A 15,964-nucleotide genomic window follows, 5' to 3' on the forward strand; every position below is an offset into this window, starting at 1 on the left:
CTGCTGTTGTAGTGCAAAAGTGGCTACACAGATCAACAAATGAGCATGACCATGTTTTCATAAAACTTTACAGACTCTGATATTTGGATTTCATATAATTTTCATGAGTCACGAAATTTTATTCTTTGATTGACTTTTTTTTCCCAACCATTTAAAAACATAAAAACCACTTTTATTCATGAAAATGGGCCAAGTTTGGTCTGCAGGCTGCCAGCCTATGCTTTAGTGGGCTGGGTGGCACGCGCCTGGAGGGGTGGACTTCAGAGGCGTCTAAGATGCTGGTAAAATTCTGTTCTGCTGTTTACATGAATGTGTGTCTTTTATAAAACTGTACTGAGCTGTGTGCTTGTGATTTACATACTTTCCTGTAGGTGTATTTTAATACAAAATGTTTTTTTTAATGCTTTTAAAAAAGCAAAAACAAAAACCACTTGTTTACAAAAACCTAATATTTATGTGACCAACTTTTTTTTTTTTTTTTTTGGTTAATTTGTAGGTGATTCTTCACCCTTAAAATTCAGTAAGTTAGTCAGCATTGTTATTCGTCTATTTTTCCTCATTTTTTACTGGGACATGATAACTTCTTATCATAACACTTTTTCACCTCAGAAATGTTTTTTATTCTACCTTTGACTCTCACGTTTGTTCAGTTTGCTCCACACTCTTCGCCAGGAACACTGAGTGTTCTCAAGATTCCCACCAGAATGAATGTGTGTGTGGGGTCCCTACTGTACCTCTCTTCTACCTCCCTCACTGTAATCACAGTGATACTATTCATTTCTACATTTTCCCCTGTTTTAGGGTGATCTTTCAAGACCATGCCTCTTCCTCACAGATCTGCTTTTTCTGTTAACTCCGATTCTGCCTTTTGTAGCTTCTCAATGCACTTTTAAGTGCTTTGTAATGGCACGGTTCTTCTGGAATTTAATCCATAACTCTTACGACTTCTTTATAACTTAGCACCTCATCTTTCATTTTTTATTTCATAGTGAATGTTTTCTTCAACTTCCTTGACGATATAAGTCAGTGGTTTAAACCCTGTATTTTCTCATTTTTCTTTTTTTTAAGCTTAAGTATTTGTTTGCAACGAAGCTTGTTAACACTAATGAAAATGTACAAAGCATTATAAATTTTCATATTAAATGTTATACGAATCACTCCACCTTTCCTACAGAATTTGGTTACCATGTTGACATTGTTTGCTAATCAATATTCTGACAAGAGAAGTTGATCTCTAGTCTCTTCCCTTGGCAGAACTGGTATTTTGGATCACTTGGTTCTTTATTGTAGGGGTTATTCCGTGTGTTATAAGAGGCTTAGCAGCATTCCTAGCTTCTAGACACCACTTGTGACGACCAAAAAAGTGCTCAGATATTGCCAAATGTCCCCTGGGGGAGAGGAACAGTAAGCCTCCCATTGAAAGCCACTCATTTGCCCAAAAATAGAGTGGGCAAAATTCCCTTACTCCTTTTTCTATTTTTTCTTCTTTTTCTTTTCTCCACCTTGTATGTATTTCTTTACTCATATTTACCTGGACACTGCTCAAATTCTTCCCTTAAAAATTCAGCTAGATAACTGGATGCTGCAGAGGTTTCAATCACTAGTTTGAAAGTTCAGCAGTTTGAGGGGGGATAGGAGAACTGGGCTGGCTGTGGACAGCTGCGAATGGAAAATTTCATCTCCAAGCACTCTGTTGGAGCCAATGCCTATACATTTTTATGTGTATGTTGAGGGTTGAGTTGTACTCTGTCCTGATGGGGAAAGACACTCCAGGATTTTGGTTCATTCCCTCGAAAGGGACTGAGGGGGTCACTCTGATAAGATGTCAAGTTAAAATAAAGCCCTACAGTTGGCAGGATTTTTGTTTGGTGGTTCGGCAAATATTTTTTCTTTGCACAATAGCCCTTTTGGTACTGTTGGCCCTCAGCTATAAAGCCAGCTCTTGGGATGTAATTTCTTATCTCTCTAGCCCATCATCCTCAGCCCAGACCTTATCCCCTTCAGAACAAATGGGGAACATGCTCTGCCTGCATTCCCTCCTTTCCGGAGAGCAAGCTTCTAGACAGTGGTCTCCCATCTTCTAGTCCGTTTTTCCAAGTTGTGGGGTCCCTCTGTTACTCTTCCCAACACTGGGAGTTGTGTACCCAGTGTGTCATCCTTTATTTTAATTCACTTTGATCTCAAAGTGACAGACAGCCATTGGAATTTGTGGTTGAAGATTGGGGCTATTCCCAAATTTCAGTTGATGAAACCGTCTCCTTTATTTTTATTGCTTTTGGTTCCTTCATCAGGTTTCAGGAAAGGAGTATTTTACCATCTTGCTGTTAAGTCACCATTTTTCCTTGTAGTCCTCAGGGTAATATTTCTTCCTTCTCCATAAAGGTAAAGTGGCATCACTGGGAAATGGCTCAACTCCTCTTAAGGAAAAATCTATTTTATGTCTTGTTTTGATCACTGAGAGAAGTGTTTTTTTTTCTTTCTTTCTTTTGTTCTAAAATACGTGGTAGAAAGCTTTGAGGGAGAGCTCAGGAGAGCAAAATCCAATTTTTGAGAAAATGCTGGTTATATGGCTTCAGGTGTTTTTCTTAACCCTGTGCACTTAATTCTATACTCATTAAAATAGAAAAATATGTTCTGTTCCATTTCTGCTCTAGGCTGGGGAGAGAATGAATATATCCTTTCTGCTATCAGCAATGACACTTAACACAAGAAACCACTTACTACTACCTAACAGAAAGAGAGATGCTTAATTTCTAAAAGAACCTTCCACCTTTCCACACTCTACACACAGACTAAGGCATCCACACTTTTCCAGTGGGGAACCAATGGCCAGGAATATACACAGAGCACAGCTGAGGCATTTCTTTTTTATAACACTGGTACAGAGAGACAGTATACAATTAATGTACAGGTGTCAAGTTCACACAAAGGTTCCATTTGTACCTATCTTCTCTTTCCAAACAATCCTATATAACTGCCTCAGTTTCTTAGTCTATTTTCTATTGTTTATAATGGAATACCTGAAACTGGGTAATTTATAAAGGAAAGGAATCTATCTCTTACAGTCCTGGAGTCTGAGAAGTCCAAAGTCAAGGGGCCACATCTGGTGAGGGCCTTCGTGTTGACAGGGACTTTGCAGAGTCTCAGGTGGTGCAGGGCACACGGTGAGGGGCTGCGTGTGCTAGCTCACGTCTCTCTTCCCCTTCTGAATGAGCCACCAGTCCCACTCCCAAGCTAACCTGTTAATCCATTAACCCATTAATCCATGAATGAATTAATCCATTCATGAGGGTAGAGCCTGTATCACCCAATCGCCTCTTAAAGGCCACTCCCCTCAATACTGCCTTTTGGGGATTAAGTTTCAACATGAGTTTGAGGAAACAAAAACATTCAAACCACAGAACTCAGTTTCCTGATATAATTTTAGTGGACTTAAAGCTGAAGAGCTTAAGATTATATAGCTAATTAGATTCCACTTTAATGACAGTCGATGACTGCTAGCATGATGCCTCCTGACAGTCACAAATCCACAGCCATGGGCAAGTAGAATGTTAGGCCCTACTCTGGATCAGGTGGGCTAGATAAATTTTTTAACACTAAAGTCTCAGGTCAGCTGCCTGTGAAACCATGTACAGCATGCTGTGCATTTATAATAATGGGCACATTCACGACAACAAAGAGGAAAGGTAAGGAGGTCATTCCTAAGCCCATTTGACACCTTCACAGAATATAAATATAGAGGTAGAATAGGGCTGATCAGTAGACAAAAAAATACGAAGGTACTTGCCATATGCTTAGCACCAGTCTAGATGCTTTATAAAATAAATACAACAGGTGGCCAGGCACGTTGGCTCACTTCTGTAATCCCAGCACTGTGAGAGGCCAAGATAGGTGGTTTGCTTGAGCCCAGGAGTTCAAGATTAGCCTGGGCAACATGGCAAGACCTTACCTCCTCTACAAAAAATTTAAAAAATTAGCCAGGCATAGTGGTGCATGCCTGTAGTCCTGGCTACTTGGGAGGCTGAGGCAAGAGGATCGCTCACGCCTAGGAGGTCAAGGCTGCAATGAGCTATGAGCACGCCACTGCACTCCAGCCTGGGTTACAGAGAAAGATTCTGTCTCCAAAAAAAAAAAAAAAAAAAAAAAAAGTAATCCCTTTTCTTAAGGAACCTGGGATTTAATTGCAAAGACTGGTGCACACAGAACAAAAATTTAAGGCAAGAAAGAACCCGGCATTAAATCCTGACCCTTCTTTTCTGATGCTGTTAGCCCTCCCAACCTTGAAACTATCCACTGATTCTTTAACCTACCCTCTCCTCAATTTCTTCCTACATCTTTTCCACACTTTTTTCGAAGCCTCCTGTTTGAGCTCCTCTCCCCTAGATGGTGGTATCCTCCATTCTTGGGCTTCTTTTTTTGTTTTTTTTTTTTTTTTTTTGAGATGGAATCTCGCTCTGTTGCCCAGACTGGAGTGCAGTGGTATGGTCTCGGCTCACTGCAACCTCCGCCTCCCAGGTTCAAGTGATTCTCCTGCCTCAGCCTCCCGAATAGCTGGGACTACAGGTGCATGCTACCATGCCAGGATAATTTTTTGTATTTTTAGTAGAGACAGGGTTTCACTGTGTTAGCCAGGCTGGTCTCGATCTCCCACCTTGGCCTCCCAAAGTGCGGGGATTACAGGCAGAAGCCACTGCTCCTGGCCTCAGGCTTCTTTTTAATCTATACAGTCAGCCTGGTCAAATGATTAGGACTGAACATTTCAAGTACCATCAGTCTGCCAAAGAACCACCAGTTCACAGACCCGACCAGAAAGACACTGCCAGATCCCACAGACATCTCAAAGGCCAGGTACCCAGACTTGCTGCCCTCCCGGTATTTCTAATCTTGGTGAAAGGCAGCACCATCAACCCGGTCGCCCAGCCTGGAACCTCAGGAGTCACCTGTGACCGCTCCTCCTCCCTTACTTCCACATCTAACCAGTCACTGGAACAATTAATTCTTCTCTTACTCTTTATCTCCCCTCTCCCCTCCTCCTTCCTACTCAAGGTCACTCTTGTAGTTCAGACGCCCATTATTTCTTGCCCGAACTATATCTGAGCCTGCAAACTGGTTTCTCTGGCTTTGGTATCATCCCTTCTTCCCCTGAAACTCTCCTCTCTAGCCACTCCCAATCTTTTATCCTCCACACCCGTCACACCAGAATGACCTGTATTTCCCCACGTTCTCTCATCTTCCACATCTTCATGTGGCTTTCCACATGCCTTTCATCTGCATAAACTTCAGGTCCCTTCTCCCTGTTCCTCTATTAAACTTCTATTTATCCTTTAAAACTCAGTAAGACATCATCTCCTGCAGGAAGTTCTGATACCCTCCTACTCACCTTCAGATTCCCCATCCTTTATATGGTGTCTAAATAGTCATTGTCTCAAAAAATATTTAAAAGAAATGAAGTTTCTCTTCATCTCAAAACGAAGTCAGTGGGGCAGGGAATTTATGTGATAAATTCTCATAAAAACAAAAACTGTAGAAAATAGACTTTACATGATTGTAAAGAAATAACTTTGTGTCCTCCATTCAGGACTATGTCCCATCTGAAGTTCCCTGATGGACATGCCATTGGCCACATTCACTGGACAATACCTCTCTCCCTCACCCAGACTTTCACCATGCTCCAGGCAAAGGAGATATTTTCCCCGTGGCCACTTCTTCAGAGCGAACAATAACAATCAACAGGTTAAAAATACAACATATTTCTATGAAGGCTACCACTAAAATCTACACCTCCTAACCTACTGCTTTTGCTGTGGTTTAGTCTCTGCAGCTTCCTGTTAGCTGCTCCTTGGAGACATGAGGACAACACTTACAAACTAACACAGACTGCTTCCTCATCTCTAAGACAGGGACTAGAGGATCTCAAAGGATGCATTGCCCACTAAAAAGTCATTTGGATTCATTCTCTGTCCTAAACTGGCTCCTCTTGGGAATTTCCCTGTCACTGAAAATAGACAAAATACACAAAGGCATAGAGAACAACAGTCTCTATAGCTCCTTGTCCTGCTTCTGACAATGGTGTTATAGGAGGTTGGGGGCAGGGGGAAGGAATCTCCAATGTGTATTTTTAAATATTAGAAATATATCCACAACTGTAAGTCACCTGCAATAATTCAATACAGAAATTCAACTTGTGTTAAATATTCTCTAACCTATAAACATCATACTACCTTTTAAGAGAATGGCATTTCCTTTCATAGCTTATAAATTTACTTCTTTGAAGCTTTAAGGGGTGCCTTTAATTCTAGTACTTCAAGATTCAGACAAAAAAAAATACATATGAGTCCTATCCAGACCTTCAGAAACCCATCATTTTTATATAAGGTGGTTGGGGACTTTGGTTATGTGGTGATGCCCATATTGGCTACATTGCTTATTTGGCAAAACTACCAAATAACTTTAGAGGTTGGTTGGTTTGTTTTGCTCTAAGAACTTGCATGCTTTTATGAAGTTGTCCCCGTATTCTGTTATCAGTTACTGGGTGACTTCATGGAGTCTCCACATTTTACTTCTACATCTGTGGAGAATTCTTCCTTATATTAACCTACAACTCTCTACCTACTACTGGTGAGCAGATAAGTTTCTGGAATATGGGATTGTCCCACTGTAATCCTAGAGTGAGTACTTTGATTTCTAAGCCTTGTTCCGAGCCTGAATACAAAGACAAATTCTACCATACCAAACGAAGAAGCGCCTGTTCAGGCGCAGTGGCTCATGCCTGTAATCCTACCACTTTGGGAGGCTGAGGCAGGAAGACTACCTGAACTCAGGAGCTTGAGACCAGCCTGGGCATCATGGTGAAACCCCGTGTCTACTAAAATACAAAAAGTTAGCCAGGCCAGGTGGCGCGTGCCTGTAATCCAAGCTACTAGGGAGGCTGAGACATGAGAATTGCTTGAACCCAGGAGGCAGAGGTTGCAGAGAGCCGAGATGGCACCACTCCATCCCAGCCTGGGTGACAGAGTGAGAAGCATCTGTCTAGACAATTCTGGAAAACAGAATGGGTTTTCCTAACACAAACCTCAGGCCTTCCAGAAACTGTTTCAGGGCAAATCTCTTCGTTGGCCCTCTTCATTCTACTACTATTATTTTAGTGAGGACTTGTTTCTCAACTGACCAATTTGGATCACAATATGGTATGGTGGTTAAGAGGCTAAATGCCCAGGTTCTAATCTCACTTTCACTAGTTTGTATGGTCTTGGTAAATTACTTAATCCAACTTCTGTTTCCTCATGACTAAAATGGAGCCACTGACAGTACTTACCTCATATAGCTGCTATGAGGATTAAGGGAGGTGGTGACTATAAAGTACTTGGCAGGGTGCCTAGACCAGAGCAGGTGCTTTACAAGTACTATTACTCTCAACAGCTTCCTAGCGGGTCTCCTGACACACAGTTATCACTCTCTGCCAATCCACCTTCCATGCTCCTGTTAGCATACACTTTCACATATATTTCTTGGTTATAAAATACAAATTTCATTGTAGAAAATGCAGAAAACACATAAGGGAACTATCATCCATACTCTGACCATAGAGACAATCCACTGTTGATATATTTTCTCCTAGTCTTTTTTCCATTTTTTAAAACGTAACTGAGAAGATCGTTTATAATTTGTTTCTGCTGTTTTCACCTAAGTATTTTCCTCTAATTTAACAACACAAAGTGTTGTTACCTCCCAGTTTCTGGAGGTCTGGTTTCTCTGATGCTGACAGATGCTTGCACTTTTGCTTACTGCCTTCAAGCGAAGACGTATCCTCTCTAGTGAGGGCTCCTCAGGTCCAAGGAATGCAGGAGAACAGAGGTTTCAGGTCACCCTTGCAGTCTTGACAGGCTTGCTCCTTCTGCCCCATCCTGCAAGCCTGCTCTTTCTGCCCCAAGACTGTGCTTGCGTACTCCTCAGTCTGAAGAGCCTTTTCGCCTCTCCCCATCTGTGTTCACTACAGTTTTCAAAACCCAGCTCTAAACAAGTTTCCTAGATAAAACATGACCTCCCATGATGACAACCCAGCCTGGAGCTACAGTGCACTCCTACAGTTTTGCCACTTCCATACAACAGCATGGGCCTTGGAGGTAAAAGGCACTCGGCACACACTGGTTGAGTGGGTAACAAAATACTTTATTGTCTATCTTTTTGTTTGTTTCTTAAGTAAACCATAGGCTGGGCACAGTGGTTCATGACTATAATCCCAGCACTTGGCGAGGCTGAGAAGAGAGGATCGTTTGAGCCCAGGAGTTTGAGACAAGCCTGGGCAACACAGTGAGACTTTGTCTCTACAAAAAATATTTTTAAATCAGCCAAGTATGGTAGTATGCGCCTGTAATTCCAGCTACTCAGGAGACTGAGGTGGGAAGACCGCTTGAGCCCAAGAAGTAGAGGCTGCAGCGAGCAGAGATTGTGCCACTGCATTCCAACCCGGGCAACAGAGTGAGACTTTGTCTTAAAAAAAAAAAAACAAACAAGCAAACAAAAAACAAAGTAAACCACAAAGTCCTTCAGCGATGAACCATGTCTCTTAATTTTATCCTTGCTGGTAGTTATACATGGCTAGGTAATTAATAAATGATGAACAGTCAACTTTTTTTTCCTTTACTAAGGTACGGTTTTACTTTTCTTGCCTTATTGAACTTGATAGGCTTGATAACAGCTGACACTCTTGTGCCAACACAGCTCTAAGTGCTTTACACACAGTAACTAATTTCATCCTTACAACAGCCGCCGTGAGGTAGGTACTATTATCATTTTCATTGTACATATGAGGAAGCAGAAACCCTGATGGGTTATGTAAAATGCACAAGCACTCCCAGCTAGTAAGTGATGGAGTTGGGATGCAAATTTAAAAACTAGTTTGACCACATGATATAATTAAATTCAACAATTAAAATATTTACTAAGGATCAACTATGTCTTAAAACACTAGGCAAGAAAATTTCCCACATTGCAGAAGGAGAAACGAGGTGCTAAACACAGGCGGGTGGGACAGACACATACACACACGGAGAAAAGGGTAGGCAGACCCCATGATCAGAGTAAGTTTCCCCTGTATGCTGCTAAATAAGAGGGCCCTAGAAGTCATGTCATTATTAGTCATATCTAAGAATGGATAGGGCCAGTGGGAACTACAATCTCAGGGCATGTCTGTGAGTGCCTGACAGCATATCAGTTCACCACCAGGTATGAACCCTGGGGCCAGCTTTTCCCTCTTCTGCACATGACTCCTTGTCACCCACCCCTCTGCCTCATAACCCAGGAGTCGGGGGGTGGCTGTAGCAGGCAGAACAGCCAAGCTCCTCCTCACTGACCGGGAGACAACATCCCAACAAGTCCATGACTTACTTGATATTTACATATTTTCACAAGTAGGGAAGAAGGCCTTTTCCCAAGGCCCATCTGTGTATCATAAAAAGACAAGAATTCAATATGCTCATCGCCAGCATCACCGTGTTTTCTGTCAACATCTGAAACATACATATCTTTTACAGAACACTCCATAAACAGAGCGTGGGAACCAAGTGGAGGGACCTGGAGCTTACCACTGCCTCAGGGGCCTCCCAGAGATAGCACACTTAGAAGGGAGTGTTCCTCAGCGGCCTGCACCCTTCTCTCATTCCAGAAGGCAAGACTCTGAAGTTGACTCAACTCCTTAGTGCTCTCTTACACATAGCACAGCCTCAACCATGACTTGCATGCTAACTACATCCAAACGTGTAACTCAGACCCTGACCTGGTCTCCTGGCCCCTTCAGATGCAGCTCATCCAAAGGAAACTCACTTCCTGTCCTCCCAATCCATGTTCTCAGTGAACGCCACCATCCCAGGCAGAGGCCTGCAGTGTCTCATCCCCTCCTCCCACAAGACTTCCTCCGGAGACCTTCCAACCCCTCCCTCTGCCACCGGCTGTTTCATGCCAGGCCCTTGTCATTTCTTGCCTGGCTCATGACAGCAGCTTTCTTAACAGCTATGCCTCGCCTCCTCAACCCCTCAAAGCTTTCCTCCCCACCACAAGCCAGAAGTCTTTCAAAAGCACGAGGTGACAGGGCATTCCTTGCTTTAAAATCCTCAGGAGCTCACTACTACCTGTGGGGTCAAGTCAAACACTCGGCCTTGGCTCCCTGGGCCCTATACAGTCTGGCCCCTGACCATCCTCCCCACCCACCAAGCCACCTTTTGTTCATCCCCACATATACCCAACCCCTTTTGCTCCTGCATGACCAAGAAGAGACCAAGTAAGTCCTACTCCCTCATAGCCACTAAGCTGTTGCCCAAGCTGTCCCCCTCTTCTTAGAATGTGTCCTTCCATCTGATGGCTCTGCAGGGCTCAGCACAAACACTACCTCCTACAGGAAGTCCTCTATTATGCCTTCGCCTCCATTTGTGTATCAAAGCAGCCTATGCCCACCTCTACCAACGTGGCATATCCCAACGTATCACACTGGTTTCTTTCAATGTCTTTTCCACTAGGCTATGAGCTCATTTCTGTGTTCCCAGAACTCAGTGTGGCAGTTGGCACAAAATAAATGTTTGGCAAATGAAAGAGCCTAGAAAACGTAGCTCACCAGGCCACAGCCCTTTCTCTGCCCTTCCCTGATACCCAGGCGGACTTACCGACGCAATCGCAGGTAGGGAACTCGGCCTGGGCTCTCTTGGCAGGTGTGTCCAGCAGACTCTTGGTGGGTGTGTCCAGGTACTTAAGAGGTGACTCCAAGAAGCCACTGAGGGTAGGTGTGAGTGGGTTCTCAGCCTTGGTGGGTGTGGCCTCCTGGCCTCCCTCTTCTGAATGGAAGCAGGTGGTTGAGAGCACAGTCACAGCCCCTGAAGACTCAATCTTGATTTGCTTGGGGGAACGGGTGGCAAAAGGGCTCTCAGGGGCTGGGAGACATGTTTGCTGGTTCTCAGGGTCCTGAATGGGCACAGAAGGGGGGCCGGGAAGCCCAAAGCTATCTCCAAATTCAGCCTCAAACTGCCGGATAAGCTCTTCCAGCTTGTCATCGGCAGGGGGAAGAGGGCCGGTGGAGCCTGGCTGCAAGGTTGTCATGGGGCTGGGGGACCTCATTTCCTGAGTAGGGGGCAGCAGGCTGTCCCTGGAGGGACTAGGTGCAAATAGCGCAAGAGAAGGTTCTGGGGGCAGGGGCACAGCAGAGCCCTGTGAGGCAGGCAGAGGGGCCGGTGGATGAGCCTGCGCTTCCTCGGAGGCCGGGGACCTGAGCCCTTCTAGGACAATCTGCCGGACAGGTGGGAAGAGGGGCTGTGCTTCCCGGGGCCTGGATTTCTTGATCTGAATGGGCTTTCGGACACTAGGCTTGATCCCAGGGGCAGCTTTCTCCGTTCCCAAGGGACCTCCAGCTGGTGTTGGGAGCTTCTTCTTCTTCTCCTTGGGTGGTCTGTCTGGAAGCCGTGGGGCAGGTGAGCTTGGTGGGGGCCACCAGCCAGGAGCAGAAGGCTCCGAAGGAGCAGGGAAGGAGGTGTCATGTGTCTGTTCTAGGAAGAGGCTACGCTTGTGGTGGAGGTGCTGCTGCAGGGCGGTCTGGGCCTTCTGATGGGTGTCGGGCTCCAAGGATGGCATGGGAGCCTCCCTCTGAAGTACGGGGGATGGGGCCGGGGCTGGGGAGGAAGAGGGTGCCTCCACCTTGACCTTGGGCTTGGTAGGCAGGGCCTCAGGCCGCTTGAATACTGACTGGATGTAATCACTGGCACTGCCTAACAGCTGCTCCAGTTCAGCCATGGGGTCGGGGCTTGGGCGAGGCATGGGCCAGGAGTTCCGGGGTGTTGCTGTAGGGGTGTCGGTGCCCCAGGCTTCAGGGAACTCAGTTCTAGGAGTTGCCGGAGGGAAGGCAGAGCTATCAGGAGCAAAAGATGAGTGCTCTTCAGGGGGAACCACAGGCCATGAGGGAGTCCGGAGGTAAGACTGGGGAGATCTGAAAGGGGCAGGAGGTGACAAGGCCTCAGGAAGGGGGCAGGAAGACTGGGGGGTGGAATGAGAAGGCTGCGGGAGGGCGGAGGAGAGCTGTGTGAGGGCCTCGATGGCAATGGCGGTCTGCAAGCTGATGTTTTTTTCCTTGGCGATGCTCAGGGCACTCTGGGACAGGGGCAGGCCCTCTGGGGGAGAGATCTGGGGCACCTCAGAGCTGAGGAGTGGCCTGGTGCTTGGTGCTGGGAGGCTGGCCTCACCAGGAGGCAGAGGCCCTGGGAGCCTGGGCCGCTCCTCCCCTCCTTCCATGACCACAGACTTGATCTTCCCCTCCAGCCACTCGAGGTAGTCAGGGCATTCTGGGCCATCGCAGTTGCAGTTGGGTGGTTTCATGCCATGCCGCGCGAGGGCCAGGGCCGTCTGCAATGTGTCAAGGTCTTCGCTGCCAGCAGAGCAGCCCTCGGGCCCTGGCCGGGGTCCCCTGCTGTTGTTCCCAGCCTCACGACTCATCTCACGGTTGAAGGTTTCATAGAGCCGGGTGCTAAGGACCCCATAAGAGGATACAGCTTCGGCCACAGCCGAAAAGGCCACCAGATCGTGGGCATCTTCCAGGCGAGCAGTATGAGCTGGGCCTGGGGCAGCCTCCCAGTCGGGCTTTTGGTCTACCCGCCAAGGACCCCCAGTCCCCAGTAGACTGGGTCCAGCGGGTTCTCTAGCACCATTGACCGGCACCCCTGAGGCGCTTAGCTGCCGTGAGTCCCCATGGTACACTGGCCCTGAGTCCATCTGACCTGGAACAGGTCCATCAACTGGGCTGAGCTCTGAGCCTGTCTAAAGAGAGAGAGAGGGGGGAAAAAGGAAAAAAATGAACCACACTATTTGAAAAGCATTTCCCTGCTTCATACCACTCAGGAATCACATCTGACCCCCAACTTTTCTCACAAATCCTCTCTCTGGTACTTCTTCAGCCTCCAGTTCATCTTCCCATGTCTCTGGTTCCCTAGCGAGCTCCACCAGCAGAAATAAAAAGATCTTTAAGATACTTTTAAAGAGAAGATCCTAATGTGACATTCTTAGTGTTGCTCAGAAACTTTCAGAGCCTCAGATCAATCACACGAATCAGGCTCTCCTAAAACCAGGGAAACACAAAAAGATCCTTAATTCACAATGATTAAAGTCACACTGGACTTTGTTTTTTGTCAAGATGAAAAGAAATCCAACCAAGCCTGTGTGTACACATGTGCTCTAAGAATGAAGTGTAGGTTTGTCCGGGTAGGGAAAGAAGAACTTTGATTAACAAATTCAGCCTAGGCCAGGGTCAGCCATGGCTTCCTAGTGGGAACCCATAGTTCTTTTCTTCCCCTAAAACTGTCCTCACTTAAGCCCAGGCTGAGCACGGAAAGCTGGCAACAGACCACATTCCCACACGCAGCCCCAGGCCTGAGGGAAACACTGATGATCTGACACAGCATGCATTTAGCCCCATGCCGGGTCAGTCATGCCAAAGACAAGCAAGTTGCTGCTTAGAGAAGGATCCAAGTCTCTCCCTGAGCCCAGGAATGACCACTACATACCTCATACCCACAAAAGCACACCAAAGGAGGAAGATGAGAGGAAAAGGGCCAGGAGGGCCCAGCCCAGCAAGTTCAAAGTGAATACAAAGATGGGAAATTGAGTTTGCAGACCCATCCCTGAGGAGAGGAAAGCTCTCCCTTACTATAGAATGCTAAGAGAAATTACAGAAGAATTGAGGGATTTAGAAAGTCACCAGTGGAAGCAGGTGAAAGCTTGATAAGGTACAGGATGTATGCATGGTCTTAATGCATCTCCTCGAAAATTACATGAGTACAATAGTAACTGTAGTGGAGAGATCTGGTAGACATCACCTTAACCCAAATGACAGTTATCACCACCAATACTAAGACAAACCAACACCATATGCCTCTTGATGTAAGACATTGCGAATAACTTAATACTACTCACACAGAACTCCTGCCAAAATGTATAACCTGAATCTAATCATGAGGAAACATCACATAAACCCAAATTAAAGGGTATTCTAGAAAGTACCTGGGTTGTTCTCTTCAAAAAAGTTCAAAGTCAAGAAAAACAATCTCTTCTAGCTTACATAGACCAAAAAGAACAGCTAAATGCGTGTTCATGGGTTAGACCTTAGACTGGGGAAAAACAGCACTATTTTTACTTGGGACAACTCATGAAATGTGAATATGGACGTGGGTAAGATAATATTCTGTCATTCCTAATCTTGACTTGGATCATTAGACAATGAGTTACATAAGAGAGTGCCCTTGTTCTCAAGATACACATACTGAAGTATTTAGAAGTAAAGGGACAGTACAGACAGTCCACAACTTACGATGGTTCCACTTAAGATTCTGACTTTGTGACATGCATTCAATAGAAACCATACTTTGAATTTTAATCTTTTCTGAGGCTAGTGATACTTTTGCGACGCTGGGCAGTGGCAGCAAGCCACAGCCCTGGGTCAACCACGCAATCACCAAGGTAAACAACTGAGGCTCCACAGTGTTCTGTGTTTTAACACATATTGTGCTGTGTTTTAAAATCTCATCATGTCTATAAAATGCCCATTTTGTTTGTTTGTTCGTTTTTTGAGATGGCGTCTGGCTCTGCCACCTAGGCTGGAGTGCAGTGGCGCAACCTCGGCCACTGCAACTTCCGTCTCCCAGGTTCCAGCAATTCTCCTGCCTCGGCCTCCCAAGTAGCTGAGATTACAGGTGCCTGCCACCACGCCCAGCTAATTTTTGTATTTTTGTAGAGATGGGGTTTCACTGAATTAGCCAGGCTGGTCTGAAACTCCTGACCTTAGGTTACCTGCCCATCTCAGCCTCCCAAAGTGCTGGGATTACAGGAATGCGCTTGGCTAAAATGCCCATTTTTGACTTACAATACTTTCAATTTATGATTAGTTTATTGGGACGTAACTCAGTCATAAGTTGAGGAACATTGTGTACTCAATCTCAAATGGTTCAGAAAAGAACTATATGCATATGTAAAAAATATGTATATATAGACAAAATAATAAGTAAATGAGGCAAAACCTACAAATTTGGGGTATGTGGGAGTCCCAAGTATGATGCCTGCTATTTTTCTATACATTTTTAAATTCTGTAAAAATAAAAAGCTAAAAAAGAAATCAGTCCTTCAGGTAGAACACAAAGTGTTTTATTTATTTATTTTAGAGACACACTCTCACCCAGGCCAGAGTTCAGTGGCATGATCATAATTCACTGCAGCCTTGAACTCCTGGACTCAAGCAATCCTCTCACCTCAGTCTATCAAGTAGCTGAGACTTCATGCATGTACCACGCCCAGCTAATTTTTTTTTTTTTTTTAAGAGCCAGAGTCTTGCTATGTTGCCCCAGGCTGATATCTAACTTCTGGCCTCAAATGATCCTCTTGCCTTAGCCTGCTAAAGTGTCGGGATTATAGGTGCGAGACACTGTGTCTGGCCTCAAAGTGTTTTAAATAGGTGGCTAAAATGATGCCACTCCTAAAACTGTCAAGACAAGACCATCATGGGCTCCTAAATGTGGTGGGAAACCAGGGTTTGGGATGAGTTCCGTGGGAGGCTGGCAGAGGCCCCAGCCTGTAGTTCCTGCCTCATCCTCATCCCTGCCCCCATTCTGGCCACAAAAGACCCTCATGCTTTTCTAACAGGCCATGTTCTCTGACGTCGCTAGGCTTTGTACACGCAGTTCTCATTGCCTGGAATGCCCTTCTTAGCCTCTTAGAGCAGCCTCTCTGGCTTATCCTTCAAGCATCAGCTCAGTGTCACCTCCTCCCCTACCTACTTCACAGAATTATCTGTGGCTCCTTCCCTGGGTTCTCAGGGCACGTCTATTAGCACTTATCACATGCCACTACTGTTATTTGTTCAAGCAGCTGCCTCCCTTCCCCACTGGATGGTGGCTCCTGCCAGGCAGGGTCCAAATCTCAACGACTCCTGTGCTTCCTGCCCATA

The 15,964-nt window shown here is 45.6% G+C and overlaps 1 protein-coding gene across 2 annotated transcripts; it reads right to left on the reverse strand.

Moving 5' to 3' along the window:
• Nucleotides 1-4,072: 4,072 nt before the first annotated feature.
• LOC116546147 (methylcytosine dioxygenase TET3-like) lies at nt 4,073-14,660 on the reverse strand. Of its 2 annotated transcripts, XM_032272482.1 has the most exons (2): nt 10,662-14,660; nt 4,073-4,357 (listed from the first exon to the last, which is right to left on the reverse strand). In XM_032272482.1, exons 1-2 carry the CDS (start codon nt 12,742-12,744, stop codon nt 4,329-4,331), a joined length of 2,112 nt encoding a protein of 703 aa, XP_032128373.1. In that variant the 5' UTR covers nt 12,745-14,660; the 3' UTR covers nt 4,073-4,328. The 2 variants fall into 2 exon arrangements, with proteins under 2 accessions (XP_032128373.1, XP_032128372.1); XM_032272481.1 differs by lacking the exon at nt 4,073-4,357 and having other exon boundaries at nt 8,441-14,660.
• Between the last annotated feature and the right edge of the window lie 1,304 nt (nt 14,661-15,964).

This window comes from Sapajus apella, unplaced genomic scaffold (genome assembly GCF_009761245.1).
Source record: "Sapajus apella isolate SASKATOON/1434 unplaced genomic scaffold, GSC_monkey_1.0 scaffold629, whole genome shotgun sequence".
NCBI classification, from domain to species: Eukaryota; Metazoa; Chordata; class Mammalia; order Primates; family Cebidae; genus Sapajus; species Sapajus apella.